Source organism: Caretta caretta, chromosome 7 (assembly GCF_965140235.1).
Source record: "Caretta caretta isolate rCarCar2 chromosome 7, rCarCar1.hap1, whole genome shotgun sequence".
Lineage (NCBI taxonomy): Eukaryota > Metazoa > Chordata > Testudines > Cheloniidae > Caretta > Caretta caretta.
In genome coordinates, this window is record NC_134212.1 from 41997471 (window position 1) to 42010741 (window position 13271).

Genomic DNA, 13271 nt, shown 5'->3' on the forward strand with positions numbered 1-13271 from the left:
TACTGCTAATGTTTTGCAGTTTCACAGGATGTAGACCTAGTGGCAGCACTCAGACGGAGCAAAGGTATTTTACCACTTGTCTACTGAATTTTACTCCTGGGGGAATTCTGCACTACTGCACATGCGCAGAATTTATGTCCTCTGCAGATTTCTTTGCTTCCCCACAGAAAAATGACTTTCTGACAGGAAAGGAAAGGGAAGCCACAAGAGCGGTCATGCGACCCCCCCCCCCCCCGGCAGTATGTTTCAGATGACCAGGGCAGCCAGCAGAGAGTTTAACCACTATGGGGCATGGGGCGGGGTTGGAGAAGACCTGGTCCCAACCCTGTACCAGGCTCAGCTGCTAGCCCTGGCTGAGCTGGGAGGACAGAACTTCCTCTTCCCCTGCATGGCAGCAGGGCTGGTTCAGACCCACCCCCAGATTTCTCCCAGAGCTGCAAACTGCCCCCCCACCCGACCCATCACTCCTCAGCTGCAGGGGGAGGGATCCCTGTACAGAAAGCTGCTCCCCCATCCACCCAACCCCCGTGCATCCAGACCTCTTCATACCCAGACCCTCCCACTGATCCTCACCCCCCCACACACACTCAGAACCCCCCGCAATGAGCCCCACTCCCCCTGCACCTGGACCACCTCGACAAGATACTCGCACCCAGATCCCACCCAGGGCCGGCTCCAGGCACCAGCTTTCCAAGCAGGTGCTTGGGGCACCATGTAGAATAGGGTGGCAGTCCGTGTCTCGCAGCGGCAATTTGGTGGCAGCTGTTGCGGCAGCAGCAATTCCGCGGTGACTGCTTGGGGTGGCAAAATTGGTGGAGCTGCTCCTGTCCCCACCCCACTAAGCCCCAATCAGACGCACCTGGATACTAATCCCAGAACACAGTACCCCAGCATCTGGACGCCAAGCCCCCCGAACCTTCCACACCCAGACCCCCCCACCAAGCTCTATTCCCCCTGACCCAGACCCCGCCCCCCTGCTGCACCCCAACCACTTTCACCTGGACCCCCCTGTAGAGTCTCACTACCACCGCACCCAGAAACCCCAACAAGCTCTTGTGCATCCAGATGCCCCCCGCACCCGGATCCCCCACTGACCCACCTACACCCAGATTGCCCACACAGAACCCTCTCAACCCACACCTGGATCCCTCCACACTTGGATCCTGCCTTGCTGAGCCTGCCCATCCACACCTGATGCACCAGGCATGGAGGGGGGTGTTTCTGAGGCAGGCCCAGTCCTTGCACTGTGTCATGGTTGCGTGCAGCAACACCACTGAGTCCATGTCCAGGGTGGGGGGAGCTGCACATTGATTTCCCACCTCTGTGCAGCCAGTGGCCTGTGCTCCCCAAAGCCATGCTGGAGCCTCCACATTTATTTGCGCAGAATTTTAATTTTTTTGGCACAGAATTTTTAATTTTTTGGTGCAGAACACCCTCAGGAGTAACTGATTAGATGTTATAGTGATTAAAACTAGGGCTGTCAAGCGATTAATAAAATTTCGATTAACTGCACTGTTAAACAATAATAAAGTACAATTTATTTAAATATTTTTGGATTTTTGTACAATTGTAAATATTGATTTCAATTACAACACAGAACACAAAGTGTACAGTGCTCACTTTCTATTTATTTTTTTTATTACAAATACTTGCACCAGAGTGGATAAAAATCAATTTTTTAAACAATCAGTTTTTATTTAAAGATATTTTTTTTTTATAAAATGCTTTTTCAGGAAAAATCCTATATTTTAAAGATAGTTTTAATTAAGATACATTATAGCTCAAAGAGATCTCATCATGGAATAGGGTTTATAAATTCTATAGTATGAAACAATATATTCATGCAATGTTTAAGAAAAGTTTTGTAAATGAGTTCCAGTAGTTCATGGATTTAGGGACCCAAACTGATGGGGCTCCAGGGGTTTCTGTATAGATTATTTAGGTTAATCTTTCTACCTACCCAATGGGACTCAGTGCTCAGTCTAGAAGATACCATCAGAGATGCTTAGTTTTGCAGTTTTCTCAAACTGAGGATTTGTGTCTCCAGAGATAACATGCTTGTTAACAGTAAAAGTGTTTTTAAATAAATATATAGAGGTGAGAAACAACAGACCTCAACTCTATTGTCCCTCTACAAATTTCTGTACACACGATCAGTCCCTTACCTCTCTCTGAAAGTGCAAAGTTTCAAAAAGTTCAATGAATAGAAGATGGTTGGGGGCGGAAAAGATCTGGACAAGGAGAAGTCTGGAGATAAACGTGAAAAAGGAGGGACAGGTAGTAGAAACAAAAGTGAAACTGTTTGAGCAGCATATTCCAGAAGTCTTGAGATTTTTCTGAGTATAGCCTTCATTGATAACAGACCTAAAAGTGGCAATTCTTCAACAAAAAAACTTCAAAAAACAGACTCCAACGAGAAGCTGCAGAACTGGAACTAATTTGCAAACTGGATACAATCAGATTAAGCCTGAAGAGAGATTGGGAGTGGTTGGGTCATTACAAAACCTAAACTTAATTTCCCCAATACTAATTTCTCCCTACTGCTACTCACACCTTCTTGTGAACGGTCTGTAATGGGCCACTCTCTTACCACTTCAAAAGTTATTTTTCCCCTACTTGGTATCCTGCTGTTAATTGATTTATCTCATTAGACTGACCTCACACTTGGTAAAGCAACCCCCATCCTTTCATGTATTTGTACCTGCTCCTGTATTTTCACTCCATGCATCTGATAAAGCTGGTTCTAACCCATGAAAGCTTATGCCCAAATAAATATGTTAGTCTTTAAGGTGCCACAAGGACTCCTTGTTATTTTTGCTGATATAGAATAACATGGCTACCACTCTGAAACCTTCATTGATTTGAGATCTACCATATCATTCTCTCACTAGAAGGGAAAACCTATAATGGCAGTACGCCGTAAAAGAGACCCAGTTTGGGTTTCAGCTATCTGAGTTGTGACAAATATGTATTAAGGTTATAACAACCAACAAGAATGCACTTTTATGTAGAAATCCATTATTAAATAGAGTCTTTCTGACTAGTGATTTAAATCAAATTCACCCTGATTTGCACTGTAAAAAACAAAAAATAGTAATTTCAATCCACCTAATACAAGTACTGTAGTGCAATCTCTTTATAATGAAAGTTGAACTTACAAATGTAGAATGATGTACAAAAAATAACTGCATTCAAAAACAAAACAATGTAAAACTTTAGAACCTACAAGTTCACACAGTCCCATTTCAGCCAATTGCTCAGACAAACAATATCGGTTTGCAGGATATAATGCTGCCCACGTCTTGTTTAAAATGTCACCTGAAAGTGAGAACAGGCATCCACATGGTACTGTTGTAGCCAGCATTGCAAGATATGTATGTTGCAGATGCGCTAAAGATTCATATGTCCCTTCATGCTTCAACCACCACTCCAGAAGACATGCGTCCATGCTGACGACGGGCTCTGCTCGATAACAGTCCAAACCAGAGTAGAACGACGCATGTTCATTTTCATCATCATGAGTCAGTTGCCACCAGCAGAAGACTGATTTTCTTTTTTTGGTGGTTCGGGTTCTGTAGTTTCCACATGAGAGCACTGCTCTTTTAAGACATCTGAAAGCATGCTCCACACCTCGTCCCTCTCAGATTGTGGAAGGCACGTCAGATTCTTAAATCTTGGGTCAAGTGCTGTAGCTATCTTTAGAAATCTCACATTGGTACCTTCTTTGCGTTTTGTCAAATCTGCTGTGAAAGTGTTCTTAAAACGAACATGTGCTGGGTCATCATCCGAGACTGCTATAACATGAAATATATGGCAGAATGTGGGTAAAACAGAGCAGGAGACATATAATTCTCCCCAAGGAGTTCAGTCACAAATTTAATTAACACTTTTTTTTTAAACAAGCATCATCAGCATGGAAGCATGTCGTCTGAAATGGTGACCAAAACATGAAGGGGCATATGAATGTTTCGCTTATCTGGCATGTAAACACCTTGCAAAGCCAGCTACAAAATTGCCATGTGAATGCTTGTTTTCACTTTCAGGTAACATTGTAAAGAATAAGCAGTCAGCAGTATCTCCTGTAAATATAAACAAACTTGTTTGTCTTTGCAATTGGCGGAACAAGAAGTAGGACTGAGTGGACATGTAAGCTCTAAAGTTTTACATTGTTTTGTTTTTGAGTGGTGATACATAAAAATTTTTTTTAAAAAATCTACATTTGTAAGTTACACTTTCACAATAAAGAGATTGCACTACAGTACTTGTGTGAGGTGAACTGAAAAATAATATTTATTTTATCATTTTTACAGTGTAAATAGTCGTAATAAAAATAATATAAAGGGAGCACTGTACACTTTGTATTCTCTGTTGTAAGAGAAATCAATATATTTGAAAATGGAGAAAAACATCCAAAAATATTAAATAAATGTCTATTGGTATTCTCTTATTTAACAGTGCGATTAATCGCAATAAATTTTTAATTGCAGTTAATTTTTTTTAGTTAATCGTGCGAGTTAACTGCAGTTAATCGACAGCCCAAGTTAAAACATCTCTTCGCAATTGCTGCCAGATTAGTGGAGATGGATTTGTAGTAAATTTGGAAAGAAAACAGAGAAAAATCTAGACCAGTTATACAAAAGGATATTCCCAGCAAGAAACGTCCTTGGAATTTAACATTCCTGCCAATAGATTAATACCATTACTAACAAATGTATTTTACTACTCAGAGATTATGCAAATCTCAGTTTCAGAAGTACTGTCTTCATTCCCCAGTCAAGTACATACTGTTTGTCCAGGAATAATATAATAGAATCATAGGACTGGAAGGGGCCTTGAGAGGCCACCTAGTCCATTCCTCTGAACTCATGGCAGGACTAAATATTATCTAGACCAAAGGTGGGCAAACTTTTTGGCCTGAGGGCCAGATCTGGGTGGGGAAATTGTATGCAGGGCCATGAATGTAGGGCTGGGTCAGGGGAATGGGGTGCAGAAGGGAGTGCAGGGTGTGGGAGGTGGTGCGGTGTGCAGGAAGGGGCTCAGGACAAGGGGTTGGGGTGCAGGCTCTGGCCCAGCGCTGCTTACCTCAAGCAGCTCCGGGGTGGCAGCGGGGCTAAGGCAGGGTCTCTGCCTGCCATGGCCCCAATCCCGGAGGAAGGAGCAGGCAGCTCTATCACCCACTGCCCTCGCCTGTGGATACCACTCCCGAAGCTCCCATTGGCCGTTCCTATCTAATGAGAGCTGCAGGGGGGTGGTGCCTGCAGGCGAGGCCAGCGCATGGAACCCTCTGCCCTCCCTTCCCTCCCCCTACAGGGCCACTGTGCCGGCTGCTTCCGGGAGCGACAAAGAGCCAGGGCAGGCAGGAAGTGTGCCTCAGCCCCGCTGCACCATGGGTCTGGCAACCCCGCAGGCCAGACTGACAGCCCTGATGGGCTGAATCCAGCCCGTGGGCTATAGTTTGCCCTCCCCTGATCTAGACCATCCCTGACAGGTATTTGTCTAACCTGCTCTTCAAAATCTCCAATGATAGAGATTCCATAGCCTCCCTAAACAATTTATTCCAGTGCTTACCCACCCTGACAGTTAGGAAGCTTTTCCTAATGCCCAACCATGCTAATGCCTTATCCGTGCAAAAGACTGAACTATTACTTACTCTGCAAAGTAAATGTGATGGAGATGTTGTAGACAGCATGGATCCCACTGTGTGTACAAGAGTCTCCTGTGTGCAAGATCTAAATCTTTTCAGTAGTCACATCCACTGGGGAAAAGAGCCTCCTTGTGCTCCTATGTGAGGGTACAAAGAGTGCAGCCACTAACCCCCTCTGTCATTCCCTTGCAATCTGCAACTGGGAGGACTCAGAAAAATAGGGAGAAGGGGCAAGTTGTGGAATCCACACTAACTACAATCAAAGAACAACAGATCTTGTAGGGATGGATCTCACTGCAGGTGACGGGAAAGCAGTCTTTTCACTGGACCGTGGGAATGAAGAGTTTCAGCTTCATTAGTCAAATAATGAATGAAGTACTGATCTCCCAAATGTGGCATCTGATCTAGTTGTTAAGTCTAGAGCATGGTGTTCAATTACGGTCATTGGGTGGCTCCACTTTGCTGCCTTGCGGATCTCAGGTACTGTACACTCCTGAAGCAGGCTGAAGATGTTGTCTGTGCTCTGGAGGAGATAGTCACAATATTCAGAAGGAGATATTCCCCAACTATCAGATAAAATGGAAATACAGGTGATCCATTTAGGGAATCTGTGACTAGATGGCCTGGCTTTTTGAAGGGTCAGATTATGGCTACGAAGAGGTGAGGAGACTAACTAAAAGGTTTGATCTTGTCAATGTAATAGAGTAAGGCTCTGGAGACATGTAGTGTATGTCATTTCTTTTCCCTCCTGTGGAGTTTTGGGAAGAAGACAGAGGAAGATTGACTGGGTCAGGTGGAATTCTGCAACCACCATTTATGGTGGAATTTGAAATGTGATCGCAGCATAACTGACTGTCTTTGAAAGAATTTATAGGGAGGTCCAACTACAAGAGCTTGGAGTTTACTGACCCACGTTGCCAAGGTGACAGTAACCAGAAAGAACATTGCACAGGTACGATGCATACTGTCAAGTAAGAGAACTGAGAAAAATGGCACAACTCGCCAATATTGCTGTGAGGTGGACCTTGGAAGCTGGCTACTAGATCAGCATGCTTCAAGGATCCTCAGTTATCAGGGCCTCTTCTGGACATAGATTGTGTTGCACTGTCTATATGAAGAACCTTTCCTATTTTAAGGAACACGTCTTTCTTATGGATGGCTTTCTGCTCTGGGAAACTGCTCCTAACAGATTCATGAAATTCTTAGCAGTAGTACTCAACCAACCACCATCCAATCTTTCAGGTCCAATGACTGCAGGTCTAGGTGCAGTATCTGACCACAATTCTGGAATATTATGTTCAGACAGGCTGGGAAATGGTTGGGAGGCCAAATCTGCAATAGGTCTGACAGACGTAACTATCCTCAACCAGTAAAAAGGATTACGGTGGCCTAGGATGTCACCCTCGGGTCCAGGAGGAGGGGGAGGAAACTGTGGAATGACATATAAAAGAAGTCTGAGTGCACTGTAGCAAGAACGCCTTTGGCAACAAACCCAGGCTCATGCCTCCTCTGAAGGAAATCCTGGGCATTTGGTGGCGAAAAGGTAGGTTGTGGGAATCCCCCATTGACAGAATATTGGCCCTACGATGCAGTTTTGCAGTGACCACTAGTGGTTGCAAAAAGAAAAGGAGTACTTGTGGCACCTTAGAGACTAACCAATTTATTTGAGCATGAGCTTTCGTGAGCTACAGCTCACTTCATCGGATGCATACCGTGGAAAGTACGCATCTGATGAAGTGAGCTGTAGCTCACGAAAGCTTATGCTCAAATAAATTGGTTAGTCTCTAAGGTGCCACAAGTACTCCTTTTCTTTTTGCGAATACAGACTAACACGGCTGTTACTCTGAAACCTGTCACTCGTGGTTGGTTACTAAATGCCTGCTGAAGAAGTATGCCAGGCTGTTGCTGACTCCCGGAAGGAGCAGAGCCTATGGAGTTATTCTATGTTGATGACACCACATCAATAGCTTCATTGCTTCCTGGCAGGGGGGTGATGAACCAATTCCTCCCTGCTTGTCTATGTAGCTCATTGCAGATGTATTGTCTGTCAAAATCTCCATCATGGAGTTCCGTAGGATGGGTAGGAGTGCCACATAAGCCAGTATCATGGGCCTGAGCTCCAGGATGTTTATGTGGAGATTCAAGATGTCCTGGGATAAGGTGCCTTGCATCTGCAAGTGGTTCAGATGGGGTCCCCACCCAGTTCCTAATACATCCATGAAGAATGTCATTGTCAGAGAGTGTACAGAGAATCAAATTTCCTTTCAGGCATTCTTGAAGTATAACCACCAGCTAGATTCCTGTTTGAGCTGGGACTGTGACCCTCTTGTTCATGTGGTGTCAGGACCTCAGCTGAAGTTATAGGAGCCACAGGTGAAGCTGGACAAACAGCACCACATATATACACACCAACATGTAGCCTAGCAGTCCTGGGATAAGTACCATCTTAACTAGACTTGAGTTTGGGTAATTTATTATCAACTGGACTGGAACACATCCTCTGGGAGACAGACTTTTGCCAGCTGAGAGCTGATCCTAGTCCCTGTGAATTCTATCATCTGTAATGGATTGAGATTTTCTCTTAGTTCACAAGGAACCTTAAGTGGGTGAGCAATGAGAGCACATACTCTAGAGCTGTTGTGGTCTCCTTCTGGGACTTGCCTCTGATCAGCCAATCATCTAAGTATGGACAAAAAGAAAAGGAGTACTTGTGGCACCTTAGAGACTAACCAATTTATTTGAGCATAAGCTTTCGTGAGCTACAGCTCACTTCATCGGATGCATACTGTGGAAAGTGTAGATGGAGGTATTTTTTCATGCTTTGTGTGTACATAAAAAGATCTTCTACACTTTCCACAGTATGCATCCGATGAAGTGAGCTGTAGCTCACGAAAGCTTATGCTCAAATAAATTGGTTTTATTTTCTTTTTGCAAATACAGACTAACACAGCTGTTACTCTGAAACCTGTAAGTATGTACAGACATGGATGCCCTGTCTCTGAATGTGCTGCTACCACTGTTAGACATTTCATGAAGACTCTTGGTGCTGTAAGGAGTCTGAATGGCAGTAAAGTGTACTGGTAATGGTTAGACCCAATGTGAATCTGCAGTACTTCCTGAGATCAGGAAGCATGGCTACATGGAAGCATGGATTTGCAAGCTGAGAACCATGAACCAGTCTTTAGCCTGAAGAGATGGAAAGATTGAGGCCAACATTACCATCCACAACCTGAGATGGCATATATACTTGAGTTCCTCAGCTCTAGGAGAGGATGAAGCTCCCCCGACTCCCTTTCTTTTTGGGATAAAGAATGGGGAATAGAGGTAGGTATGTCCTGGTGATGATGAGAAAGAATAGATTTCCTGTGAGGGCAGCACTGAGATTATGGCACTCTCAGTACCAGGGTTTGAAGCTCAATATACTCAGTCTGCCAGGGACAGCAGAGGTTGTGCCACCCCGTATAGGAGCATCTGACCATCAGAAATCAATCCAGATGGGTTGAGTTCCTTTTATTGAAGTTTTGTACAGCTAGTAGAGAATTCTGAATAATTTAGCTGTAACTAAAGAATAGCAGGTCAGACACTTACTAGGTTCTGTCTTGCTGCCATAGGCAGTAGGAGTGATCAAATGGAGGGTCAAGGGAGAATGTCTTTGTATGGGCGAATGAGGAGGCAGAAAGGACATGTGCTGTCCTAGTGGATATAACCATCCAAAATACTACGATCTCACACGTGCACCTATAGGGGGATTCACACTGACATCACGTTTCCAAACTAAGCAGTAAATTCCAAAAGAAGCCCTCTCCAAAGCAGTAGAAACTCCCTGAAGTCCAGGCTGACAGGCCACACAAAACAGCAGCAAAAAGGTGGCCGCCTTAACCTCTGAGGATAGGACAAGAAGCAATGGGCTTAAATTGCAGCAAGGGAAGTTTAGGTTGGACATTAGGAAAAACTTCCTGTCAGGGTGGTTAAGCACTGGTATAAATTGCTTAAGGAGATTGTTGAATCTCCACCATTCGAGATTTTTAAGAGCAGGTTAGAGAAACACCTGTCAGGGATAGTCTAGATCAGTGGTCACCAACCAGTCGATTGCAATTTCCAGTGGTGCAGTATGGCTGCCGCTAAGGCAGACTCCTTGCCTACCACAGCCCAAAGCCACTCCCGGAAGCGGGCAGCACAGACCTGCAGCCCTGGGGGCAGGGATCTCCCTCTGCATGCTGCTCCTGCCTGCAAGCATCGCCCCCACAGCATTGCCAGAAAAGCTGTGGGGGCGGTGCTTGCAAAGAGGGGCAGCGCATGGCGCTTGGGGCCCTCCACTGCCCCCCCCCAGGGGCCGCAAGGGCACATTGGATCCTTCCAGGAGCAGCGTGGGGCCAGGGTAGGCAAGGACCCTGCCTTAGTTTTGCTGCGCCCGCTGCCGACCAGGAGCCGCTGGTGGTAAGTGCTGCCGAGCGGAAGGCCACACCCGAACTCTTATCCCTGAGCCCCCTTCCCGAAGCCAGCACTCCATACCCCCTCCTGCACTCCAACACTCCACCCCAGCCTGAAGCCCCCTCCCAGAGCCAGCACCCTGTACCACCTCCTGCATCCCAAAACGCTGTCCTAGGCCAGAGCCCCCTCCCAGAGCCCGCACCCTGCACTCCCTCCTGCACCCCATCCCCTGCCCCAGGCTCAGCCCAGAGCCCCCTCCCACACTACAAACCCCTTGGCCCCAGCGCAGAGCCCGCACTCCCTCACGAACCCCAACCCCCTGCCTCAGCCCAGTGAAAATGAGTGAGGGTGGGGGAATGGGGGGATGGAGTGAGCGGGGCAGATCCTGGGTTGCCCTTAGATTCAAAAAGTGATCTTCAGCATAAAAAGGTTGGAGACCACTGGTCTAGAATAGATAATACTTAGTCCTGTCGAGAGCGTAGTGGACTGGACTAGATGACCTCTCGAGGTCCCTTCAAGTTCTATGATTCTTCCAACTGAAAGCACAGCCACTGAAATACAGCTTTCAACAAAAACACTACAAAAAGGGGAAGGATGACAAAGGAGTAAATTCTACAAACATCAGCTGAATTACTTTAATCTACTGAACAAACACTAAATTGCTTGAAGGTTTGTTACAAGCAGAAAAAAAGAAAATACTGGCGGAATAACATGTGCAGGCTCCATTTCAAGGAAAAATACACAATCAGAAGAAAACTGAAGTAGACTTGAGTACATTAAAATGCGTCAGAACACAGAAAAAAGTCAGCAATGGAGATATTGCTAGCTTCAAGTCAAGTAGATGTTGCATACTCAGCTGGGATGGGCGAGAGTCAAAAACAAGCCTTGTATGTCCAAGGTAACACATTGTCTTTCTGCCTGGCTTTAATACGAAGGACATGTGAGTAGAAATCTCATGCCAGATGACACTGACCCATAAATCTCAAGTATCAGTAATTCCCACCTAAATTAGGTGGTCTTTTTAGAAAGACATAGTGTATGAAAAAACCTATAAAGCCATTGAGGTTTGATTGGAAATATTTCCCTGTTAAAAACAAAACTGCTGTCCCAACTTGAATGTGACCTCATCAAGCTGTCATACAACCATAGCATGTGACAGTGTCTTATAACTAAGAATCAGGGCTTGTCTTCACTACCAGGGAGCTCGACGCTGCTGCAATCGATGCAGATGGTGTCAATTTAGTGGGTCTAGTGAAAACCCGCTAAATCGACGGCAGACTGCTCTCCGGTCGACTTTGGTACTCCAGCTCCCTGAGAAGAGTAAGGTAAGTCAACCGGAGAGCATCAATGAAGACACTGGGATAAGTCAACCTAAGCTACGACGACTCCAGCTATGTTATTCACGTAGGTGGAGTAGCGTAACTTAGATCAACTTACCCAATAGTGAAGACAAGCCCTCAGTATCAGTCAGTGCAAGAACAGGAACTCTGAAGAAAATTCTGAGAGCTCTGAGTGCGAGGCACCCCCTTAGAAATGAGAGGGTTAGGTCCCATCATCCTGGCTAAATTCCAATTCTATTAACTAATGCAGCCTACTATCATTTCTCCTGTAATTTCAGTTAAATTATTCATTTCCCAGGCTAGTTAATACTGTTATGTAGTATTACTGGCACTGTTAAACTGTGCTCTGTATGCCACCCCAGTGGTGGATCTATTTCAGCAACGTAGTACAGAGAGTCCTGTACTTAATCTGTAAAGCAATTCCAGTTCTTCTAGATTGAAGGCACCATAAAGTATGTCTTATCTTCCTAGACTTTAGTACCAGATCATTCCCCAGGGGACTGCACTAGTCAAATCCCATGAATTTGTTCAACTAACCACCCAAGAGCCTAAGAGTAATCAGTGAGAAGAGAGATCTCTTTTGAATTTTCTCCTGTACGGATTAGAATATGACATATGATGAGTTTTCCAGGAAAATCTACTTCACAAGTGTCATACTATTTCATTGTGGAAACAAGGAAGCTGAACAACACTTATTATTCAGTTTTCATGCAGACTACAGGTAAAGGGTTCAAAACCCAAGCTTCTTAGTAAAGGAATGCCAAGTTATGGGTGACAATGGATACAAGTCAACTTCCACATTCTGGTTTATTTTACATAAAATACTTTTTCACTAGTAAAGCAAAAACACAAATACGTAAGATATTATCAATGTCTAGCCTCAAATGAAAGCATTGAAAACAAACATCTTCTCGCAATTTTTGAAACTGACCAATTCCAACGCACAGTTACCTTTAAACGTCCAAGTGTTTTTTAATTCCATTACAAAAATGGAGAACGGGTTTTCTGTTCCTGTTACTATTTGTAAAGGTCTTTTTAGCAAAGAAAAAAACCTGACTACACAAAGTGCTTACAAATGTACAAGTTAAACAAACAAACAATTTCTTCCTCCTGTTTCTTTCATGGATAGTAATTTAGTTGCAATAGATACAACATTTTCACACAGTCTGATTTTCAAGTGGACTGTGTTCCTTTAAGGACTAGGCAAGAGCAATGATTAAATGATATTGTAACTTATCAAAAAAACTTTTCTTTATCAGATTTTAGAAATAAATTTTTTTCTTGTGCAATTTAACTGAACATTTTATAGTTGAATGCAAGAAACTTAATTATAGCAATGGGATCCTTACCTGGCCTCTCAGACTGGATCTTTAAACAAAGCTGTTTTACAAAGTCCAAAGGTAGCTGAACAACTTCCTAAAACACAAATATTTAATATTTTAACAGATAGCTTCTTTTAAAAGGAAATATCTTAAAATAAAATGTTACCTGGTAATACACAAAAATACATAAAATTTTGGAGGGTGTCAACAAAGTGGGCCAAAAAGTTACATAAGATCAACTGAACTGCAGTGAAAACAAGCCATTTACTTGGTTGAGAGTTTTGTTTGTTATTCGACCCTATAAAACAGTACAAGTTTCATCTTACTCTGTGTGTCTGAGGAGACCAGATAATCAATACCATATCCTGTCATGAGACACAGAAAAAGCCCTTCTCCAGTTTGTCAGTTTCATGCAACTACAGGAACATTATGCATTTTCTGAAAGTAACAAATCAGTTTGTCTTTGTACTTATAAACTTATATTTATAAACTGGTAAAGTCCTTGTATTTAAGGATTTAACACAGCAACCAAAT

The 13271-nt window shown here is 44.1% G+C and overlaps 1 protein-coding gene across 6 annotated transcripts in view; it reads right to left on the bottom strand.

Moving 5' to 3' along the window:
• IPPK (inositol-pentakisphosphate 2-kinase) overlaps positions 1-13271 on the bottom strand; it is a 103646-nt gene that overhangs the window by 26189 nt on the left and 64186 nt on the right. For 5 of the 6 annotated variants that reach the window (XM_048858354.2, XM_048858356.2, XM_048858361.2 and 2 more), the window contains one exon: positions 12765-12831. The exons of the other annotated variant lie outside the window; for it this stretch is intronic. In XM_048858354.2, coding sequence (XP_048714311.1) covers positions 12765-12831 — 67 coding nt within the window. The remainder of the gene's footprint in view (positions 1-12764; positions 12832-13271) is intronic. 6 annotated transcript variants of the gene reach the window in all.